The 24,554-nt window shown below is 44.4% G+C and overlaps 2 protein-coding genes across 2 annotated transcripts; one reads left to right on the forward strand and one right to left on the reverse strand.

Annotated features, from left to right (window-relative positions):
- Positions 1-14,972: 14,972 nt before the first annotated feature.
- Positions 14,973-16,677, reverse strand: ankrd34a (ankyrin repeat domain 34A). The gene has a single exon (XM_030102093.1). It carries the CDS (start codon positions 16,607-16,609, stop codon positions 15,014-15,016), a length of 1,596 nt encoding a protein of 531 aa, XP_029957953.1. The 5' UTR covers positions 16,610-16,677; the 3' UTR covers positions 14,973-15,013.
- Positions 16,678-21,336: 4,659 nt separating this feature from the next.
- On the forward strand, positions 21,337-24,306 carry pnp4b (purine nucleoside phosphorylase 4b). The gene is made up of 7 exons (XM_030102095.1): positions 21,337-21,402; positions 22,184-22,356; positions 22,446-22,549; positions 22,632-22,807; positions 23,661-23,851; positions 23,946-24,025; positions 24,106-24,306. Exons 1-7 carry the CDS (start codon positions 21,380-21,382, stop codon positions 24,241-24,243), a joined length of 885 nt encoding a protein of 294 aa, XP_029957955.1. The 5' UTR covers positions 21,337-21,379; the 3' UTR covers positions 24,244-24,306.
- Positions 24,307-24,554: the final 248 nt, after the last annotated feature.

Genomic DNA, 24,554 nt, shown 5'->3' on the forward strand with positions numbered 1-24,554 from the left:
TATCTGTCTGCACTGTCCATAAAAAACACTCTTTAAAGGACGGAGAGCGAAGCGTGAGAGTGACGAGGACAAGAGAAATATGAAGACATGAGAAAGCAGCGAAGATGTGATCACTCTCATCACTCCTCTGCACTCTCCATTTCATCCATTCATTCATTTCATTTCCTCACCAGAGCCCATGCTATTCCTTCATTTCATCCATTCATCTTCTTTTCTGATGCCAAAGGCCCTTTATTTCATTCTTTCATTCATGTTCTTCCTCACAAGGTTTATGTATTCCTCATTTCATCTTCCCTCATATTTATCCTTCCTCTACTTCATCCAGTCATCGCCCTTCTCTATCCATCCAGATTCATCCTCGTTCCAGTCACTCCTCTCACCCTGCATTTCATCCATTCATCTCCCATCTTCCGCTCTCCCATTGATTCGCCCATTAGTCCTCCTTCGTTATCTCATTGGATGTATTTGTCCTCCGTCTTCATCCCTCCCCTCATCTCAGTGTTTCATCTTTCTTTTCCTCCCCTTCACATCCCATTTCATCCATTCATCCTGCTTACTGGAGGCCCTGTTATTCCTCCTGTCATCCATTCACCTTCATTGTTCCCCGTCTGGAGCGAAGCCGAAGCGTTTTCAACCCGAACTCAGATTAACCAGACGATGTCCAAGAAACTGTTCAAAACACAAGAGGAAAATTAAAAGTCTATTTAAATCCCCGATTATCAATATAAGAAATGTCATCACACACCAAACAGTGCAGATATAGTTGGTTTGAATTTATTTCCTAGTCCTGCAGTGATTGAAATCTCATATAACTCATGCACACGTCGCCATCAAACGTCCTCCGGAAGCTGTAGAAGTGATGTGAAGGTGAGGAAAGCCGTGACAGCTCCGGATCCCTCATACTGCCAAGTGATGAGAGCACAAAGCTGCAGCAATTTATGTCACTTTTCTGAAGGGTGACGTGTCGGTCGGCTGACACTAAATGATTAAAAGAGGAGCGGCGCCGTATCACAGTGAAACAACAGCGTGTCGCCTTCCCGTGAAGCCGTTTATCTTCACTGCGGGCGGAGCGAGCGGCGAGGACTCGCTCTAATCCTTCTCCTTCACAGTGGAGGATTGTTGGACGGCAGAGGAGTCAGAGCCACTTCAGTTTTTACTCTACAGTCCTGCATTCAGGGGATACAGGATTGCGTTTTGACCTCTACTGTCACAGAAACTGTTCAACCCCTGGAGGAGAAAATCACAACTGCTCTTCTATCAACAAATGAACTGATGTCAGTTTGTTCATTATATCTAATAAAGTTGCAGAGTCACACAAGCTGAGGCTCCATATATAAAGAAATCCATCTGCTCCTCCAGCAGCTGCTGAAAATGATCCCCGGAGCAAACAGAGAAAATTTAATCTGCTCGCGTATCAGAGACACTTATTTTCTCATCCCCTTCCTTTCAAGAGCAGGAAGAGTAATTTACATGTTGTAAAGTCATCAGCGGATCAATAAACAGATTGCAGATCTTTGGTCTTTGCCTGTGATGCATCCCCAGAAAGAGATGGAAATGAGCAAAATCAGAGAAAACCACTGCAAACAGAACTGAGAGCCTCTGAGGGCAAAGTTAAACGGTCAAAAAGAGACAGAAAGACTAAAAATATAAAAACGTAAACATATAAGTTTGAATTTTCCCATCTGGTACAATATAGAAAATATGACTGGGTGTTAATGGATCACATCCCAGCTATGAGAGGTCAGACAGCAATGAGTTACTGTGGGAGAATCAACTTGGACCTTGAGCTGTCATTGAATCATTAACGCAAATGTTTACTTCGAATGAAGGAAAGTTATTTAAAAAAATTCTTTCAACAAAAACATGGACTGACAGTCAAACAAGATGAGAAGCAGAAATGACAAGTATCAATCAGCAATCCGTCACTGAGCAAAGCTCAAGGAATTTTATATAGAATAAAACAGCTAAAAGGTGAGAATAATTGCAGTAAAGACAAAGAGGAAGTGAAGCCAATCAGGCCTCGTTTACGCCACAAAAATCATCTGGAAACTCCTGCAGGACGTCTCAGGGAGAGAGAACACAGAGAGTTATTCACATGGAGAGCCGTCGTGTCAAAGTATGAAGCATTCAAAAGCTACCCCAGCAGTCTAAACCGACAGCAGCACGATGTAGAGAATGCTTCAACATACAGTATTTCTAAAAGCCTATCAGCCAAAGACACCAGTATTTTACAATCTGTGACCACTAGATGTCACTGTATGACACCGGAATGCTGCTGTGCCACAGAAAAACAGAAGGTTCTGCAACAGTAGCTGTTGGACCCGAATTACTGACATTATAGCTTCATCTGGACAGGAGGAAAAAGGTTCTGATTCACTGAAACCTTTTTATTTCCTGGTCACGATGCACAGTCCAATGGAAGATTTTCAGTCGAATACAAACTTGACTTTATAACTACGATTGTGTTTCCACTGAAAACCTGCAATGAACGTCCAGAACAATCAAACATTTTATCGTCCTTCATCTACAAACCGACCTGTTCCACTGAAAGGATCTGTCACACAGGCAGAGGATGCAACGATTCTGGGACTTGAAAAGAAAAAAAAAATCGATATTTGGATGAAACTCAAGCTACAATCAGCTTTAATCTGGTCTGGATTCAGAGGTCAGCCAGAGACAGTTAATCAGCAGAGACAAACAAACTGAAAAAAGGGAGGAGAGGCTGGAAACATCAGACCGCTGGCATTCAGACTCCACCAGCTAAAGGACTGATAAGGGAATCAGGAAACAGGAAGTATGGCGACACGTCAGGGACAACTGCTGGAGACGCTGAATAACAGCAAAGGTTTGGTTTTTCTTTCCTACGAGGAAGAGAAATGTCTGCAGCTGATGGAGAGTTGGAGTAAAATGCAGTGAAAACAACAGAAAAGAGTTAGAAGCTGTCGCTGCTGTGGAAACGCAAAACCTTCCGAAAGAAAAACCTGAAAAATTATGTACGAGGGTGAACCCAAAAGAAACCGGAATTCGGTCATAAAATACTAATAATAATGAGTTTCGACTTCTGGCTGTCAGATGTGCTGCAGGTAAGCCTCGTGCATATCTGTGAAAAATCTGAGATCCCAGAGTAACACTGACGTCTGTCACGCGCTATTTATAGTAACAGAGTGCCGCGCCGCACTGCGATTTCTCGACATTGACTGGACAGCTGGAGCAGCATGCGAACATTAAATTTTGCTTTTTGCTCGGAAAAACAGCAGCAGAAACACTCACCTGGTTGCAGCAAGCCTACAAGGATGATGCTCTGGGGAAGACTCAGGTCTGTGAGTGGTTCGGGCGGTTTAAGAAGGGTCAGATGTCCGTTGAGGATCAGCCCACATCAGGACGACCCTCCACCTCCCGCACAGCCCAAATTGTCAGGGAAATTGAAGCGGCTGTGATGGCAGATCGACGCCGGGGCATTGGAGAGGCGGCTGATCTGACGGGGGTCTCCTGGGGTCCCTGCCAGAGGATCATGAGCCAGGATTTGAGGCCACGCCGGGTCTCTGCCTAAATGATGCACACACGGCCCTGCACGTCACGCAGTTTCGGAGAATGGGATGACTCTCCTCCCCGATCCGAATTATTCGCCGGATCTGGCCCCGTATGATTTTTTCTTGTTCCCCAAGTTGAAGAAGCAGCTGAAGGGACGGCGGTTTGCAGACGAAAAGGAGGTGCAATAAAAAACGCAGCAGGTTCTTAAAGGCACAATCACGCACGGGTTTGCCGATGCATTGGTGAAGTGGGAAACACGGCTGGAGCATTTCATGAATGCTAATGGAAATTATTTTGAAGGCGACGGTGGTGTTTTATTTTGAAATGTAAGAAATAAAAAGTTACAACCAAATTCCGGTTTCATTTGGGTATGCCCTCGTATTTGAAACGGCATGTAAAAGGGGCCTAAGATGACTGGATGGTTTTCAATAACGGAGAAAGGTAGTTTCCTGAAAATCTCTGATCTCAGACCCTTGTTTACATGTTGATGGACTCAAAACAACGATTTTGCGATTTCAGAAAACCTTCAGTGGCTTAAAGGCATAATCGTGGATTCTCCGCCTATTTCGTACAACATTGTCGATTTGCCATTTTTGGAGCGCTGCACATGCGCGGCTCCCTCCGCATGAGGACTGTCGGTAGCGCGCATGTTAGCCGCATGTCAGATTGTTTACATCCGCGCAGCTGGAGCATCGTCTTTCCGCACAGGATTATAACACATTTGTAATCATTCTCGACCACGGACATCCGGGGAACTAAGCACGTTAGGGTATGCGCGGTCCTTAGCAACCAGTGCGAGGGGGCGAACAATCACGGACAGTGCTGCAGGCAGAGCGTTTGTGTGGAGTTTGTTCTTGCTCAGTATTTGTTATAGATTGAGAGATATAGATATATAAAACTATGGTGAAGTATTGTTGTGTTAAACGGCACCAACAATGTAGCTCAACAGTCTCACTTGTCATTTTATATGATACCAAGCGAGGCTCCTGAACCAGAGAGGAGGAGAAAGTGGCTGTTATAAACAGAACCGCCGACAGCAAAACACCGGGAAAACTGGCTACCGAAATCGGACTACACGTATGTTTGTTCTGCACACTTTGTAACAGGTAAGAAAGGAAAGTTTAGAGCTGCCATTTCTGTTTCTAGACTAGTGTTATATGGGTGGATGTGAGCTGAGCCTGTTAGCCTGTTAGCCTGGCATGCCAGACTGACTTTATGTATTACACACATATAAAGACTTAAAGAAATACGTGTTTCCCCATGTATCTCTGACCATGGAGAGACAGTCTGGTGTGCCAGGATATGAGCCTGTTCCTTTAAGCGTGGTAACAAACAAGCGCTAGCAGGCAAGCTAACGCTAGCTTGTTAGCATCCTCATTTTAATCAAACTGCGTTCGTCAAATACATTTTTTTAAATAGACACCTTTTATAGCAACATTTGCACTTACCAGGAGCTTTGATGAGGTAGTGGTACACATCTGGGTACCCCAGACGAGGCCATTGTTTTGGATTAGCTTATTTAGCCAGGAATCCGCTGTGTGCTCGTATGGACACAAATCCAGCCCGACCATGTTAAGCTTTGCCTTATATCTTGCTAAAAGCTTCAGGCTTCAACCCATCCTGATACTGGTAAGCCACACCTGGCACCAGTGACCAATAATAAACTTGTTCTGCAACACAACAAAACGCTAAAAGTTTTAATAACTGTGCAAGCCCTTACTGTTGCTACGGTCCCTTCCACGTTGTTTGTCCCTCCGGCCTGGTAACTAAGGAAGATCACGTGGTGCTTGACGTCACGCCGATATCAATCAATCAATTTATTTTTGTATAGCCCAGTATCACAACAACAGTTGCCTCAGAGGGCTTCAAGGTGTTACACTGATTGGTGAAAATAAAAACAGTAAATAAGCATAATGTTAATATGTCAAATTCACAGTAACGAGACAAAACGAAGCAACCACCGCCTTAGACCCTCACATCCGGTAAGAAAAAAACTCCAAAAACCCAGTGGGAAAAGAAGAAATCTTGGGGAGAACCACAGTATGGAGGGATCCCTCTCCCAGGGACGGACAGCTTTGGCAACAACTAGCATGAGACAATAAGAAGTAAAGCTTAGGACTATGTTGAGTACAGTCCGTTGGACGGTCCAGCACAAGAAGCACAGATCCCAGAAGTAGAACCGAAGCCTGTCCGCGGACACAGCACCGACAGGAGTGTCCACCCGGTCCGGACGGGGCTTGTTCGTAGGCCCTCGTAATAGTGGAGTCAGCAACTGAAACTACTGAAACTATCGATATTTCACATTTCACATTTCACATTCTGAAATATCGAGAATGTCGGACTCTTCTTCCAATCACACATAAGAATACGATCTGTAAAGTAGTGACTTACGTGTTTATGCAACAGAAACACATTTGAATGGGATAATAAGCAGGTTACCTGTCCAGCAGAAACTTCCCCACGTCGTGATCAGTCCTAAATCTCTTTTGTGCTTTGAATGTCCGCCACCTCGTAAAGGAATCTCCGAGTAAAACACGCGCTTTGCCTTTCGTTTCTATGGCCTTTCTTCTATCCTCTGCCATCTCAAACAATGTTCTTTTTTTTTGGCTGGCCATCTTCGGAGGTGCCGGGAGGAGCAAGCCGCTACTGAATGAGGTGCTTTGGTCGCTCCCACTGCATGTCACTTCCTAAACAATGCTCTGCGCATGCGCGGCTCAAAACCAGAGCGCGCACAGAGGCAGCGACTCGACATGATATGTCATCACGCAAACGCGTTCCCACATTGACTGCCCGAGTTGGAACCATACAATTCTGATTGGTTCTAAGGATCCTCCAGTATACCATTAAAATGCTGCAGTTTGCATCTCAGGCCACAAGCTGGTGCTTTGATATGACCAACCTCACAACACAGAGAGAACAATACGGTGTAAACATAAAAGCTCCCTTTTGATTTTTGCACATCTGACGTCACGTTTCCAGAATTTCACTCCATCAATGAATCCGTTTCACACAGCGATCAGATGTGTTCAGGGCGGCATGTGGTCCTGAAGCTGAACCTGCACCACTTTGAAAATGGAAGGTTTTTTTTTTTAATTTAAAAAATGTCGAAAAAATAAAATTACATTGAAAATAAAGTAATTAAAGTGACTTTTTTTTTTGTAATTTTTAAAAATCTTTTCTTTAAAGGTGCATTAAGGAGTTTTACAACCTTAAAAATACTCATTTTCCACCATAAATATGTTACACATTTTTAATGATGTGTACAATGTGCCCTGACATATTCATTACAAGTACCGCTAACAGCGCTAAATTGTCACTTGAAAGTTGCAGTGCCGGTCCGGCACCAGCATTTTTTTGGGGAGAATTTGAAAGGAATGACGTAATGCGCGCTCCGGCTGGCTAGGTTTCGTCTTGTCCGCCATTACTCCTCCAGATGCTTAGTGAGCAACAACTGAGCAGGAGCTTCCAGAAAGTAAGAAAAGACTGGCTTCTAGCACTGCCACAGCTCCAGCACAGACTCCACCAGGTAAAAGAAACTTAAATCTTACTTGAGCGCTACTAAACGAGCGAAGACGGAGTCCCCCTCTTCCGTGCACGCGAGCCTCAGGGACGAGTTTTTCACTAAGCTGCATCACGTCCAAGGCCTGCAGGGGGCGCTGTTTCGCATAAAACGTGCAAACTCCTCAGTGCACCTTTAAAGGAAACTAATCTTTAATTAAAAATGTAACAAAAAAATAAAAAATAATAAATAAACAAATTAAATGAAGAAATGATTCATTCCTGGCCGCTTCATCCTTTTCAGGGTCACGGGGTCCTGGAGCCAATCCCAGCTATGGGCCGGGACAGAAATAAATACAAATAAACTCAATAAATTTTTCAAACAGAGAGGTGATATCTTTATTTTCTGTTTAATTGAAAATGTTAAAAAAATACTTCTTTAATTAAAATTTGTAAAAAAAATAAATAAATTAAAAATGAATTAAACCTTTCTTAAAGGGGTGAACTGGCTTTACTTCCAACATAATTTTCAACAATTCAGAGTTAAAGTTCTTCCTCAGTGTCACCTAGACGCGTTGACAGGGAGAGATGGGGGGATCTAAACCCACTGCCTTGCCTTTGGGAGACAATCTGCTCGAACTCAACGACACACTGAAGGATCGCACGTTTCCCATCATGGCCGACACGTCTGACCAGACATGGAGTGGAGAGAGGAGGCTGCCTTTCAGCCGTCTGACCTGATCAGGTTCAGTCGTCTTCAGAGTGTCTCCATCTCTCAGCTTCCTGTCAGCTACATGCAGTGTTTTCCTCCCTCCGTCCACCTCCACCCTCCAGCGCTCCTTCCCTCCATCATTCCGCCGCCTCTCGCTCGCTTCCCGGGGAAACACCCCCACCCGACCGCGAACCTCCTCCCGGTAGCCGCCGGCCTCGGACTGATGGCGGACGCTGACATTTGGAGGCACCGGAGCGAAAAAATAATTAAAGCCACAGAAAAAAAAAATTAGCAAAATGACCTGCTGGATGTGGAGACTGCTTGAAGGCAGAGAGCAGGAGGGGAGTCGGGGGTTAAACCATTCTGTTCAGGCCATTTAATTAAAGAATGGGAGAAGAGAAAGATTGTTTCCGTCTTAAATGTGTAAAGTTAAGCCGGTGAAGTGGCGCCCGAGGCTTCATGAAGAAACGCTCCAGGAGGAGAAACTGCAGGAATCTCTCAGTCATGCTCAGGTACGGAGTATTTATCAGGAAGAAAAGTAGATTCCTAATGCAGTCACTGTAATCACAGCCATAAATCAACCTGGACTCAACAACATGTAACAGAAAATTACAAAACAGCGACTGAGACCATATAATCAATCATGTTTTATTAGAAAAACAGAAGCTAAGCACAAGTTTTTCCCTCTCTTCTCTTTATTCCAACAACATACAGCAGCCTGGACTCATGAGCAAACATGAAAACTACATTTCAGCGTTTCTGTATAAACGGGCGTCGTTTAAACACGAAACTGTTCTGAAAAATGCATTTTCAGTTCAAACGTCATGTAAATGGAGCCTCAGGAGCTACAGAAGACTGCAGGTTTCAGTGCGATGTGAAATCAGAGGTGTGAACTCTTACGAGTCGTCAGGGCTGAAGGCGCTTTATTCAGTCTAAACAAGAGGAGATGCTGAGCAGTGATCAGCTGATTGTCTGGACTATAAACAGCTGAGCAGATGATCAGTCTGTCAAAAAAACATGTACAGGTCCCACTGGTGTGTTAGACACATTTATTTTCCACGGTCAGATGTAACTCTGCTGTTAGTAATCCGTCAATAGTCTCTATCAACTCTTTCAGTAATTTGAGTACAAATTGACACTTTAATTCCTGTTTTTCACAATGACTTGAACTGAACTCGTTTTGTTCTGCTGAAAATAAGTGGAATGATTGTATTAGGTAGAATATTAACTATAATGTACAGTTAAACTGTAGAATTTAACAGTCACTTGTAGACAAATAGTTGTTCGTTGCAAAGGAATTTAGTTTGGTGCATGAAATCAGGATGTTTTGCAGACTGACTTGTTTGTTTTATAAAAGTGCATCTATTATTCAGCTAAATTGGCACATTTTGCTTTGAAGAAGGTTTAAAATCCAGTATTTGTTGTTCAGGGAAGAAGTGTGTTTTGTTTTTTAGTCATATGCCAAAAACCTGCAGTAAATCCATGTAAACGGAGTGTGTGTGGTGAAATACTGTGATAGATGTGACTGTTCCAGAGGTAAGTCTTTACAAATGATGAGAGGCTTTCACCGAAATAGCGATGTTTTTAGTATTAAAAGATTTCTTTAAGAAATTAAAATATTGTGCAGTAAAAAAAAAAAAAAATTCACATTTTGAAGAAGTTGCATGTTGCAGTATTTTGTGCGTTAAATGATTGTCTGGTGCAGAAGAGTTTTGTCGTCCATATTTTTCCTGCTGGTGTTTTCATATTTTGAGTGTTTCTGTTTTCTCCACGCATATTGAAATGTTTCATCCATCTCATCCATCACAGTGGAAATAATTAGATTCGAGCCCGAGCCAAATAAAATCCAACAGAGAACAGGAGCAGATTGGAGTGTTGCCATTTTGTGTCGGAATTAAAACACACACACACACACTCATATACACTCACACAGACATTATTTACTGATCCATGGTGTCAGGCAGTGACTGCAGGAGCTGCAATCTGCCCAAAAGCTGCTGGTAATTGATGGGTGAGTGTGTGAGCGTGCCAGTGATCACTCTCACCGCCGTGATGGAGGGTTAATAAACAAACCCGCCATGTAATACAAACGTCCTTTTTCATTGCTGTCCGCTTTTTACTCGTTGCATGATTTACAAGGTCCAGGAACATGTTGCTCACCTCGCTTCATGTGCGGCTGTACAGCAGGGCGTCCACTGGGGGCGCCGCGGAGCTCCAGGGGCCACGTTGGGTGGGTGAGGGTCACCTTTTCTCAGAAGAGATTCCTCAATTTAATAAATGAGAGGAAGTCGTGATGAGAAAAGGAAAATAAATAAGGACAGGACATATAGAGAGCACCATCAACATTAAAAGCGCACATACGTACATATAAACGATAAAAATCAGTTTCATTTCAGAAAAGTTTTACCTTATGGAGACGGAGTCAGAGCATTTTCAAAAAGTTTCACCCGTGGAGACGTTTTTCAAGAAAATGCTCTTTTCAGTGGCTCTGATCACTGCTGGTGTGTAAACAAACGCCCAATTCTCAACAAAAAGTTTCTGCGTTTTCACTTGAAACGTTGTCGTGTAAACAGGGAACCTGAAAAACACCACAGTGAAACCACAGGACACGAATGCCGTGTGTCACTGGTGGAGCTTTATTCTCATTTCTCTCACATCTGATACAGAAAAGCTCAGAGCAGGAAAAGCCTGGACCCCCCCTGCGATCGCTGGTGGCCCCTGGCGGGGTCCCACACCCCGGGTTGAGAAGCAGTCCTCCCGAGGCTCGGTTCTCTCTGTCAGGTCTGTGTCTTTCTGCTGCAGCTGGTATCTGGATCTGCCCCAGAGGAGCAGATCGCTCCGGAAACACCGTTCACTTCATCCAGACACCCTCGACATGATGCTCTCCTGTTCTGGGCAGGTTTGATGAGCAACACGGTGTCGGGACCGGAGATAAATACGTCCTGGGATCTCAGATAATGGGAGGCATTAACACCATTCAAGCTGTTCCAAACTGTTTCTGGCTGGAGTGTTTTTCTGGCTGCAGCAGAGACCTGGCTGCAAACCAACCAGCAGGAGTTCTATTGTGCAAATGTAGCAGACTGGATTTAAAAAAAAATGTCATTATTGGAGTAATGTCCACCTTTTACACACACACACACACACACACACACACACACACACACACACACACACACACACACACACACACAGTCTTGTATTTCTATCCTTGTGGGGAACGTCCATTGACTCCCATTCATGTCTAGCCCCTAACCCTGACCCTTACCCTAACCCTAACCCACACCACAACAAAGCCTAACCCTAAAGAAATGTTTTTGCACTTTTACTTTTTTCAGTAACAACAACATGGTCAAGAAAACACTGTTTCTCCTACTTAGGACCGGAAAAAGGTCCCCACAAGGCACGTCGTTCCACGTTTTGCTATCCTTGTGGGGACATTTGGCCCCGACAAGGATAGAAATACAAGAACACACACACACACACACACACACACACACACACACACACACACACACACACACACACAGAGGTGTTAGAGTAAGTATGCTAAAGTGGTCAAAGTGTGAAGCTCCTTGAGTGTTTTCATTTATTCAAATTAATAAAATTACAGAAAGAAATGTGTGTGAGAGAGAGAGAGAGAGAGAGAGAGAGAGAGAGAGAGAGAGAGAGAGAGAGAGAGAGAGAGAGAGAGAGAGAGAGAGAGAGAGAAGGGGAAAGATTCAAAGAAATGTTTAAAAATATAGATTGACAGATTGATAGATGCAGGGATATGACCAGGTTTTGGTCATTAGAATTTACCACATAGTTTGTAAATGCTTGTATGTAGAATTGTTTTTTCAAGGCATCAGGTTTCATTCCTTTTTAGAAAACATGATGAACAGTCTGTATTAAATGTTTCTTTACTGAACTCATCCTCTGGAAGCAAAGACTGACCGTCAGGTTAAACATGAAGAACTGCTGCCACCTGCTGGAGCAAAGTGGCACGTGCACGCGCTTCCACTGGGTTCTCTGGTTGGAGTCCAAACTGATCCCTGACTGCCGTGATGCTCAACTTTTTTCTCTTGAGGGACCCAGATTTCTTAGGTTTGTATGTTTGTGTGGTCTGGAGTTAGATTGCAAAGTTTCAAAACTTTCATTTCCCAGTTTTTCACTGCAAATGATGCATTCAGTTCAAATTGTGTCCATATTCTCTTGGTACACTCAGAGTTTTTCTTCCCACTGCTCTAACACTTTTGATGCAACGCTTAAGCTTCGTACATTTGTGACATAAATGAATTAATAATTATCTAAATGTGGCAGTTCTGAGCCACCTCTGTTCTTGGTGTTCTGGAGAGTTTTTAAACTTATACCAGATGGTTTGTTGTCATTTTGAGACACAAGAGTGAAAGATGTTGAACCAGGTTTTTGGAGGCTTTCTTGGGATCACAGAGAAAATGTCGTCAATTTTTGGTAGAGCCTTCATTTGATTGTTGCAGTTCTCCTCCTCAGTGACACAGGAAGTGGTCTCCATCCAAGGAGGTGCTGGTTTAAGTTTCAGATCTGACCGTTTGGGAGAGACGTTAATGCTGAGGTACATGACATTCCCTGGTTCTACCAGAGTCTCAGGTATACATTGAGAAACAGAGTTGATCAGCAAGACAGCTGATTGCAGAGAATCTGTCTTGTTTGATGCATTTGTTGCATCGGTAAGATTGACAATCCAAGAACTTCATCAGCAGGGTTTTAACGCGTGAGCAGTCAAGGTGACCGTCTTCTGGTCATTTTACCTGTAAAAGGCTGAAACGTGACTTCATCTTCTGTCTTCAAGTGGGAGTAAAAATCTGAAATAGTGGCGCCTTCTCCTCGACCAGCCAGATCACGGCCCAGACATCTGCGAGGGACATTTTGACGACATCGGAAAAGTTTGTGTTGGAGGTACGTTTTGCTGCTTTTCCATGTCGTTGCTCCCCTCTTGGCTAACACACAACCATGTATAAGGCAGAGCAACTTATCAGTGAAATGAAACTTTGGGCTCAGATATGGTTGATCCAAGTGAAATCTAGTTTAAAAAGAAAAGAAAAATCTTTTCTGTGTTTGCATTCATGTTTTCATAAAGGTTCATGCCATTTCCACCTAATTTGACGGTCATACGTCTTCTCTTGTACAGTTCTTGAACTTGTCTTACAATCATTTATAATTGAGGGGAGGATTATGACATTTTTTGCAATGAAAATCAAAAGCTGTCATCCAGAACCAAAATAAAAAAAATTAGGAAGTTCAGAAAATAATAATGAAGTTCTTCACTTTGTCAGATCGAAATAGCAAACAGTGATTTACAATCAGACCTTAATTCATTTCCTCTCTTCATCCTCTCATTTGCTCTGAGATGTTTGTGCACAACATCACTCAAATGATTTCATTCCCTTCATGATGGATTCATGTTTTTATTTTTATTTTTTTTCTGACACCTTCTCTGCTGCTCTCACATCCATTAGTGCCCTCTGGTGTTGAACCAGCAACATTACAGTACAGGTGCAAGTTTACAGTATATTTACAGTCTCAGTAGGTTTTGGTTGAAATGGTTCACAGATCTTTGTATTTTATAAACCAAAAAAAAAAAAAAATTAACATCAATTTATTTCAACACAAACCAGATCAAAGACTCAGCTCAATATACAGCTGTTATGTGTATTTCTGTAAAATAAAGTCAAGTCTGGGTCTTATTTTCACCAAAGATTATTACAGTACATACAGTGCAGCAGGTTTTTTTCACTTGTTCAGTCTGAACACTTGAAACTATTAACAGCTGCTAACCTGAACAATAAGGGTGTATCATCGGTAAACACTGTGCAGCAGAAGGGAAACGACTTCAGTGCAAATTATGCCTGCGAAAGCATCAAAGAAGTGCGATTGTTTCTTTGGGGTTTGGTCTGAGTTTAGACGAGTAAACAGGAGTTCAAACTTTGGAGAGTCTAATCAGAGATGCTCCAAACAGTTTACATCAGTTCGGATAACTAGGTCTCATTTAAAGGTTTGACCTTCCAGAAAATCAAGTTTAATATTATTCAATGCGGATAAATAACTAGGTAAAACAACAACTTCTCAAAGTAGGTTAACTATGTTGATCAACTAACTTTAGGCCCCATTTACATGACAACGCTGCTTGGAGCCACTGAAAACACAACTTTTTGAAAACAGCTCTAAAGGTGCAATTTTTTTGGAAAACGCTTGGAAGAAAATGGGGGAAGACGCAACTTTTCTGAAACTCTGCTACTGCGCAGCACAGCCGCAGTGAGCAGTTCCTCTGCACATGCACAAGTAGACGGACAGCAGCGTCTGCTTCCAGAGCGTCATGAGTCCATGTTCTCGTCAGACTTGGTATTTTGGAGTTGAGCGCCGCTCAAGATAACAAACCTACTTGGTCCTCTGTCCGTTAAAACATCCATGTCCTCTCATTGCTAATGTTTGTAGCGTATTGTTCTGTAGTGCGCATGTGTGTGGATTCATTTCAAAAACAGCCTCATGTCCTCACATAAGAACTACATCATTATCAGTGTTTCTGCTGTTTTCATGTAAACAGACGTTTTAAAACGTGTAAACGTGTTTTAAAACGTGTAAACGTGTTTTTGTGTAAACAGGGCTTTAAACAACAAGGTTAACAAACCAGGCTCAACTCACAGATTTAACTAACAACCATAGTAACCAATATTTTTAACTTATCCTAACCCCAGCCGAGGATATCCCTCAGCTCTTAGCCACCAAATGTAACCAGGTTAACCAGTAATGTTAAACTTAGGTTTAACCTGCTGGAGCATGAAAATTGTACATCTTGTGACGTTGCAGCAATACAAAATCCTCAGCAGAGCTGTGCATTCTCATCTCACCTGATTTCCTCTAAACTCCATTCAGCTCACACAGATCGTTGCATTGTTTATTAAGGTTTGATTCACTTTCGTCTGTATGACATAACGAACATGAACGTGGAGGTTTATGTTTATGTTTTTAGGCTGAGATTCAGAGAAGCAGCTCAGTTGATTTTTTTTTTTTTTTGCTGTGCTTTAACAACAAATGCAGCTTATATCAAACTTCAAAGTTTTGTAGAGTCTGACTTGAATCAAGTTTCTAAAGACAATGTTAAACCGAACCTTGTATTTGGTAAAAGGAGATTGTGTTGCTGCAGCACACTGTGAGACCAACACATGGCTTGAGTTCACTTTAGATTTGTAAGCTTTTCAGTGAACTTTAGTCTTCATCTGTCTGCAGCTGTCCGTCGTGCTTGCTGCTCTTCTGTTTTCAATCCCCATTGGACTCAACGACCTTCTCGGCCAGAATCTCCTTGAAGGTGGAGAGCTGCTTCATCTGCTCCGTCTGCATCGAATGTCTTCTCATCAGCTTCTTCTTCATCTTGAAGTCATGGCCCCGTTTGGGCGAGGCTGGGGCTACTGGCACCAGGATCTTGTGTCCGGCGTGGATGGGGGAGGTGGGCTTGCCGTTGGCCCTGATGTCAGGAATGGGTCTCTGGGGGTTGATATTGAGCGGTGGCAGGAATCCAGGTCTGGTGTGAGAGATGTGGTCAAGAAGCAAAGTCCCTGATCCTCGGCGCTCCAGGAGTCCCGGGGGACGCCTGCGCATCATGTTTGGGGACACTGAGGAGGGGATATTTTCCAGAGACTCCCTGGAGGAACTGGTGACCAAAGACAAGGGGGAAGCATTGTACCTTCTTCGTTCTACAGACATCCGCCCAGAATCCGGGGATCCTGGGATAGAGTCTGGACTCAGATGGGTGTCTGACTCATAATGCTCCATTCGGGTCAGTTTCGGGTGAGCCAGGGCTCGAGTCACCACCACCCCAGATAGCCCAGCATTCTCCTGAGACTCAGGTGCTGTGTTCCTGCGGTACAAGATCTGGTGCTGCTGGACTTTGTCGGCCCAAGACAGACCTGAAAGTGCTGCGCAGTCTTCTGAACAGGACCGGTCGATGAGTTTAGGAGAGCAAGGATCGTGTGTCTCAATGCTGTGTCGTCGAGACAACAAGGGTCTGGTGGGCTCTGTTATGGACAAACCATTCATTTCGGAGATGGTCCGAGTCAGCTCACTCTCCTCTTTCAGGCCTGCATTTACCCGATCCTGGGAGACCACACTCAGGACCGACGGTGCCACCAGGCCCCACGGTTCTGAGTTCAGCCTCTTCAGAAGCTTGCGCGGAGGCGGTCTCTTCTCAGGGGGTGGTCGAGCTGAAGGTAATGCCAATGCCGAGGTCAGTGCAAAGCTGAAAATCCCTTCCTCATCTTTACTTTTGTCTACTGCAGGTGAAGAGGTTCCAATCTCCACCTCAGATGGTGACATACAGGCTGGAGACAATTTGTCCACAATCCCTGGGGATGGCGGGGAATTAAGATACTGTTTGGTCTTTTTGGTACCTGAAGGAGATGTGTCAGTGGTAATAATGATAACCTCCTTGCCTTTGGCTTTGCAGGCGTCCAGTAGCACCTGCAGTGTGTCACGGTCTCCGCGGTTGATAGCGTGGACAAGGGCAGAGGAACCAGAGTAGTCTTTGAGGCTGGGATCAGCTCCATTTTCCAATAGCAACGACACAACCTCTTTCCCCGCCTGCTCGGCACAGGCATGCATCAATGCCGTTCGGCCACTCTTATCAGGGATGTTAGGGTCCGCTCCTTTCTCCAGCAGGTACCGCACCATTCGCTGTCGTGTCTGAGGGTCATCGTAGTTCGCCAGGCAGGCCGCAGAGATGGATGTCTCACCTCGCTCGTTGCCCTCATTAATGTAAGCTCCGCCTTCCAGCAGCAGGCGGGTCAGCCGTAGCTTCCCCTGGATGACCGCTTTGAGAAGGGCATTCCCCTCAGTCTGTAGAGGGGCCCCATCTCCCATGATCCTTCACCTCTCCTCACACCTCCAGCTCACTCAGGACTGACCAACCATTGTCCATAGGAAGTTCCAAGACCTGTTGCAGAAAAACACACAAAACATACTTCATGTAAAATTACGATGTACTAGAGAAGAGTTCTGCACGATTGACTGATAAGGAAAAATACTCAAATGATAGAATGAAAATGAAATTCTAAAAATATCAGCAGATCACTGTGGAAGCTTCTTATATCTTCCAGCAGTCTGCTGGGACTTTTCCAGGACACAAAGAAACAGCAGCAGGCTGAACAGGCTGGTCAGGAAGGCTAGTTCTGTCCTGGAGACCATCGAGGAGGTGGGTGAGAGGAGAATCTTCCAACATCTTCCAACCTCTTCAAACCCTACCCATTCCCACTTGGCTTAAAATCTACTAAATTTGGAAAAATGTTCATAAATAAAGTTGAGGGAAAAAATCAATGTAATTTGACTGTCAAAGGAAGGATTGAAATGGCAACATTATAAAAATCTGAAACCTAAAGTGGCTTCAATACCCCACATTTCTACCACTACTGCCTGACAGCTACAGTATATTTACAAATGGAAGCCTCCCAATAACTCAGACCTGGTTAGACAATGAACAAACACTCTGCACAGACATTCACATCCCAGACATCCTGTTTATATCTCAATCTATGAAACACTATGAAATGTTTGAAGCAACTGTAACACTGCTCTGACAGGCTGGTAAAGAACCACAAAATCACAAACTCCATTCTTGAAACTACTTATTTCTAACCTGTTTGGATAATCTAGACTTCGTATGTAATGAAACAAACCTCCACATGGATTGAAAAGGAAATCACACATCTTAAACACATTTTCCAGACACTGTGATGTGATTCAGGAGGAGCATCACCAACAGACTTACCGATTTACCAGATGTTCTGAGAAGTGGACCTCTTCAGTTCAAGCCAATGTTATTTATATAACACAAAAACAACACAGTCATTTCAAGGCACTTTTACTAAGAAACGGTTCCTGCAGAACAGACTCAGAGGAGGAGACTTTCTGCAGAACCAGATTCAGAAGATAGTTTCTGATTGACTTTTCTCAAGACTTGACATTTCCCAAGCACATACTCACTTGCGCCTCATTGATGTTGCCGTTACTTCTTGTATTTCTAGTCTTGGTACGCTGATCCTTTTGTTACTTCTGTTTTCACTACACTGCTTTGTTATTGTTAGTTTTCTCCTCAACTTTGTTTCTATTTAAAATTAATAAACTTAAAAACAAACCAAAACCTTACACTTAATACAGATTCTGTTCTGATAAAAGACACAGACGGGAAAGAAAACATCCAACACATTGAGCAAAAGAAAGAGGGGGATGTCAAACAGGCTATCATCAATGCTAAAGCTAAGCTAAGCTAAGCTAAGCTAAGATAAGCTAAGCTAAACTAAGGGACAATGAATAGGACAATGAATTCAAACAGTGAAAAAGGCTTTACTAAAGCTGGTGCCTGTGCTGAACAGGCTTCAATTAAAAATATATAGACTACTACAACTCACTTTACCTGCAATTTTGCCAAAATTCAGAATATTTGTTACAGGCCAGCCAAAACCGAGGCGATACAATAACATCGGGAGTTTTACACTTTACAGAGTCAGAGTCAATTAAGAAGTTCACATGTACAACAAATGTACAGTGAAAATTTGGCCTCTGTGTTTAACCCCTGCATTTTGTTGCTGTTGTTGAACTGTTTCTAAGTCACAGTTACTTTGTTGTTGCAGTATAGATGTTGGTGTTGTACTGTTGTGATGGTCCCGGTTGATGTTTGTTGTCGATTTAATAAATCATGAACGTCTTTGTTGTGTTCAGATGTCAGTTCATCTGCTTTGTCACAGACGGACACATCTGGTGTATAGTAACAGATGGACTCTGGACCTTTTCATGTGAAAACCAAACAAACACTGAAAGCTGGTGGTCAACAAATCAAACTCACCTCCAGCCATTCAGCTGTTGAACAGACTTTCTGAAATGCAGAGGAACACTCTGGTGCTGTAGTAAAGACCACCTAACCCAAGACCCAGTAAAGACCAAGACCAGAGTGTCCCAAGACAAGACCGAGTCTTTAAAGGTGCATTAAGGAGTTTGCACGTTTTATGCGAAACATCGGCCCCTGCAGGCCTTGGGCGTAACTGCAGCTTAATGAAAAGCTCGTGTCTGTGGCTTGCGTCCATGGAAGAGGGGGACTCCTTCATTGCTCTTTTAGTAGTGCTCGAGTAAAATTTCAGTTTCTGTTACCTGGTGGGGTCTGTGCTGGAGCTGTGGCAGTGCCAGAAGCCAGTCCTTTCTTACTTTCTGGAAGATCCATCGTCATACTGCTCGGTTGCTGCTCGTTAAGCGTCTGGCAGAGTAATGGCGGACAAAATGAAACTTAAGGATATCAGGCCAGCGGGAGCACACATTACGTCACTTCATCTCAAATTCTCAGCAAAAAAAATTTGGTCCTGGACCAGCACTGCAACTTTCAAGTGACAATTTACCGCTGTTAGCGGTACTTACAATGAATGTATCAGGGCACAATGTACACATCATTGAACATTTGTAACATATTTATGGTGGAAAATAAGTATTATTAAAGTTGAAAAACTCCTTAATGCACCTTTAAGGGACTGAGTTCAAGTCAAGTTCAAGATCAGACCCAAGTCTGAGAAAAGACCAAGACCACAGCATCCCAAGACCAAAACAAGACCAAGACTTTTAGGGGCCAAGTTCAAGTCAAGACCAAGACCAGATCATACCAAGGCAAGACAAGTCATCAAGGGTCTGAGTTCGAGTCAAGTTCAAGACCAGACCCAGACTTGAAGGGGCTGAGTCTGAGTAAAGACCAAGACCACAGCATCCCAAGACGAAGACAAGACCAAGTGTTTAAGAGGCCAAGTTCGATTCAAGCTCAAGACCAGACTAAGATTTTAAGAAGTCAAGACCGAGAGGTCAAGACCACAGCGTCCCAAGACGAAGACAAGACCAAGTGTTTAAGGAGCCGAGACCAAGTCAAGGCTATAAAGGCCTTGAAACAGACACTGATCTTGAGATCAAGACTGTTCTCAAGCACTACAATACCAGTACACACAGACGCGCGCTGAGTTTGTGGGTGTTGCGTGTCGTCCTGACGTATTGCTGTTTTGTTCTGATTGTGTTGTGTTTCCATCACGTTGTGTCACGTTGTGTGTCACCCCGGCCGTTCTGCTGTTGTGTCGTGCTGCCTGACTGAAACACAGAGCAGGAAGCTGCTGCTGCTGCTGCTGTGAACCCAGAGCGGCTCAGTCACGAGGGTCCGGTCACCTGTCCCGCAGGTGACGGAGCAGGTGGGCTGTGGAGGAATGCGTGGCGACGTCACTCCACCTCTCTGACGCACTCATTTCTATATTTAACGGCAGCAGGCTCGTGCACGCGCGTGATCTGACTGCATGAGTTTGTGCGTCAAAAATTCTATCTCCGCGCGTACACACACACACGCACATATACACACACATTAACACATGTAATGAATCTGCTGCATCATCATCATCATCCTCATCATCATCATCACACATCTGGCGCGCATCTGGAAAACACACAAACAGTAACACAACAGTAACACACACCCGCAGAGCGCTGAGCAGCAGAGGGTGAAGGAGAGGAGATGAAGGAGTGAGAGGCTCCGCAGTGAGGAGGGCTGAGGATGATGAAGGCGCAGAGGAGATGAAGGAGAGGAGCGCGTCTCGTGGCTTCTCACCGCTGTCAGGATGAAGCCGCATCGTCTCCTCCGTCCGCCGCTGTCCGGTACCGACCGCTCGGCTTCCCGACGCGCACACTGTTTACTGATTGACTGAAGGAGCCGCCGCACCGACACTCCTCCTCCTCCTCCTCCTCTTCCTCCTCTTCCTCCTCCTCCTCTCCTCAGCCTCAGCCTCAGCCGCAGATCCACCTCCCCCCCAATCCCAGAATATACTGTCCTCTCCACAACCTGATCAGAGGTCCAATAAAAAGAACACATAGTCTGGAAGAGCACAACAATGAATGAATGAATGAGTGAATAAATGAATTCTATATTTGCCTTTGGGTTGTAACATGTTATATTACTAATAAAACTAATAATAACAGTAACAAACATTATTATTATTATTATTATTATTATTATTATTATTATTATTATTATTATTATTATTATTATCAGAAACTGATTTGGTATCTCTCTCTCTCTCACTCACACACACACACACACACACACACACACACACACACACACACAGTCACACACACACAGTTGCTATTATGGTAACACAGTTTCTATGGTAACTGATGTGCTGGATTCTTGCAGTAGCATTCCCACAGTGACACAGCTTTTTCATCTCATTAAAATACACACACACACACAAACACACACACACACACACACACACACACACACACACACACACACACACACACACACATCTAGTCAAACAACACAAACGCACATACTTAATGGTGTGTGTGTGTGTGTGTGTGTGTGTGTGTGTGTGTGTGTGTGTGAGCGCGCACGTGCACATAATTTTTGTTGAATCTATGACTTGATTCTGTTTTTGGACTTTAACCCACGGGCTGAACAAACTGCAGAGGTCAAAGGTGGCAGACTGGGACTCACAGACATCAGGTGTGTTTGCAGACTGGGGTTCAGCCAATCAGAGGAGAGCTCGGAGTTAGTACTTGACACTGTGTCTTCTTCTTCTTCTCTTTCTTCCTTCCTGTCCTGGTGAAGGCTGCACGATGCACACTAAAGGAGACTCCTGGTAAGATGTTTCACTTTTGCTGTAACTCTCTTCAGTTCCTCGCAGCGGCTCGTCGTCCTTTAACCCGGAGATGTTTTTCACTCCACCACAGTTTGAATGTGTTTCTACAGATGGTGCCTTTCACAAGTAATTCAGGTGGAGTTCAGCTCTTTGAACCCTGAGCTGCAGTGAAACTTTTTTCCAGTAAAAATGTGCTGAAGATTCACTTTTCGGTTTTTACACGCCTGAGAAGGTTCCGATGATAATCATCGCTGTCCTTCTCCCCACAAACACCAAAGCGGAGCAAACCGATGTTTGTTTCCACTGAATCAAGACCAGATGTTCGTCAGTAAATCCATTTTAATCTGCAAAACTCCTGGAATACAGACCAGAGGGTAGAGAGGCTTGAAAATCTGATGCATCTTTCAAAATGTGAATTGCTCACAGTAAATTAAAACTTTTTTTTTTTTTTACCAGAACAAACTTTTAGATTTCTGTCCATTGATTTCAAAAATGCAAATCACTCCCGAGTTGAACTTCTGCTGCAGCACTGTATGCTCTCTATGCATTCTTTCCCTAAGCCGACATTCACTTGAGCTTTATTTCCTATTTAAAGTATTTTTATGAATTTCACCTCTATTCGTGTATTTAAAAGGCCTGAAACATTTCTGAGACTTTACTGTTTCATTTCATTTTTATTATTTTGTTTTTAAAAAGCGTTTGATGTTTTTACTGTCTGAGCAGTCTGTACTTCTATAGCATGTCATCAATGTGTGTGTGTGCATGTGCGTGTGTGTTCCAGCTGCTGCTCCTTTGAGGACTATAAACTCACCACCGAGTGGCTGATGAACCAGACGAGTCTCCGTCCGAAGGTGGCGGTGATCTGCGGTTCGGGACTCGGCCTCCTGGCCGACCGCGTTGCGAACAAGCAGGCGTTCAGGTATCAGGACATCCCCAACTTCCCCGTCAGCACAGGTGAGTCACACGCGCCCGTCAGTGGCCCTCTGACCTCTGACCCCCGACCCCCACTACCGCTGGCTCACGTCCGGGTCTCCCCCTCACAGTGCCGGGACATGAAGGCTGCCTGGTGTTTGGGACCATCCAGAACACGCCGTGTGTCTTCATGCAGGGACGCTTCCACCTGTACGAAGGTTACTCCCTCTGTCAGGTGAGTCTTCGTCCTCGCCGTCCTCCATGTCTTCACACGTCCGCTGCCACACAACACGTCCGTGTCCCTCCGTCCCCCTCAGGTGACCTTTCCAGTGAGGATCTTTAAGCTGATGGGGGTGGAGTCTCTCCTGGTGACCAATGCTTCTGGGGGAATCTGTCCCGATTTCAAAGTAGGAGACATCATGCTGATCAAAGACCACATCAACCTGCCTGGATTTGCTGGACAACATCCTCTGTGTGGGCCCAACGATGAGCGGTGAGACACACGGGGACCCACAGAGGACATGGACACAAAGAACTTCCTTCACACATGGAGCTAAATTTGTTCACTGTGCTACTCAAATCAATCACACATGGTCAACCATCGACTGAATGGATATAAGCAGAAGTGTTTTCCTTACAGGAAACATATAATAAAGTAGAGGAGTGTGTGAGTTGGAGTGTGTATGGTACCAACCTCAGTGTAAGGACAGCAGTCCTATTCTCACCACATCTGCAGCCACCGAACACCTCGGCCTGAGAGGCAGACCGGAGCTAGAAACAGCTGGAGCTTCAAACAATCCAACATTCAGGCTCTGGTTTCACATTTTCAAAAGTTTCCTGTTTACCTGGCAAAGACAGAAACACTGAAATGTTAGGCCTTTAGAGGGAGCTGTTGGTCATTTTTGTAATGTAATTACGCACGCATGCAGAGATCAATACATTAAAAACAGTGCAGAAGATATTGCTGTGCATTGATTGCATATACTGTGCAGCCGCAGAACTTTCTGACACGATTGGTTATGTGTTTTGAACATGACGAACTTAAAGTACATGTCTGCAGTTTTTCACACACCAAACCACGTGAAAATGTCCTGTAAACTCAGTGATTTACGGGAACAGTTACCAGGCCATAAACAGCAGTAAATCCAGAAAAACAAAGGTAGAGCTCGCAGTCATGACTTTTTGTTGCTGACCTCTTCTACATAACGAGACCTCTTTCACAATACATCAATCAGTCTGTCACCCATGGAGAGTGAGAACATGGAGCATTGTGAGCGTTCCCACCAGGGTGTCCTGAACCGTCTGTATGCAGACAGCTGAAAGTCCTGCTCGATGTTTCCCTCCAGGTTTGGGATCAGGTTCCCGTGTATGTCGGATGCCTACAGTAAGGAGCTGAGGGCGATGGCCATGGACATCGGCTCGGAGCTGGGATGCGGTGGATTCATCAGGGAAGGAGTTTACTGTATGGTGAGCGGACCGAACTTCGAGACCGTGGCTGAAGCCAGAATGCTGCACATCCTCGGCTGCGACTCCGTGGGTGAGATGCCATGACACCGAGATGCTCGAGAGAAAGACTACAGGTGAGAGACAGGGTGTTGGTGACTTGTTGAAATACTTACTCCTGTCTGCAGGTATGAGCACAATTCCCGAGGTGACCGTGGCCAAGCACTGTGGACTGAGAGTCCTCGGTCTGTCGCTCATCACCAACAAGGTCAGTTTCTCAACGTGTGTCCACAGTGAATTCCTTCCTCCCTGATCAGGGTGTAACAGAGGCTTGTGGTGCCGACGCAGGTTTCTCTGGACTACAGCCGCGAGGAGAAGGTGAACCACGAGGAGGTTCTGGAGATCGGTAAGATGAGGGCGGAGGTTCTGCAGAAACTGGTCACCACACTCATCAGCTGCTGCCAGCAGAGCATCAACACTCACTGACCGACCAGAAAGCATCGCAGCGCCTCCGGAGAGTCCAGCAGCAAAGCTTCAGTCGTCTCTGTGCAAATGGTTCAGGGTTCCTGCCTGTATCTGTAACTTTTGTCTCTGCTGTCGTCAGTGAAGAATAACTGACCCGTACAATAAACTTCCAGTTGGATTTAAACCTGCAGCCTCTTGTCTGCTTGGTGTTGGTTGAGTTTCTCTGGGGAAAACTGATTATTTTAACAGTATTAGCTAGACTGGATGGTATCAAAGACAGGTAGGATGATCTGAACTGAAGGGGTTGACCTACCAGAGAGTAACATGGGGGA

The sequence above is a fragment of the Salarias fasciatus genome, chromosome 11, assembly GCF_902148845.1.
Source record: "Salarias fasciatus chromosome 11, fSalaFa1.1, whole genome shotgun sequence".
NCBI lineage: Eukaryota > Metazoa > Chordata > Actinopteri > Blenniiformes > Blenniidae > Salarias > Salarias fasciatus.

Coding starts and splice junctions, on each gene's coding strand:
- pnp4b (XM_030102095.1), top strand. CDS start 21,380: ATGCACACTAAAGGAGACTCCTG. Junction 23,852..23,945: donor CCTCGGCTGCGACTCCGTGG/GTGAGATGCCAT, acceptor TCCTGTCTGCAG/GTATGAGCACAATTCCCGAG. Junction 24,026..24,105: donor TGTCGCTCATCACCAACAAG/GTCAGTTTCTCA, acceptor GTGCCGACGCAG/GTTTCTCTGGACTACAGCCG.
- ankrd34a (XM_030102093.1), bottom strand. CDS start 16,609: ATGGGAGATGGGGCCCCTCTACAGACTGAGGGGAATGCCCTTCTCAAA.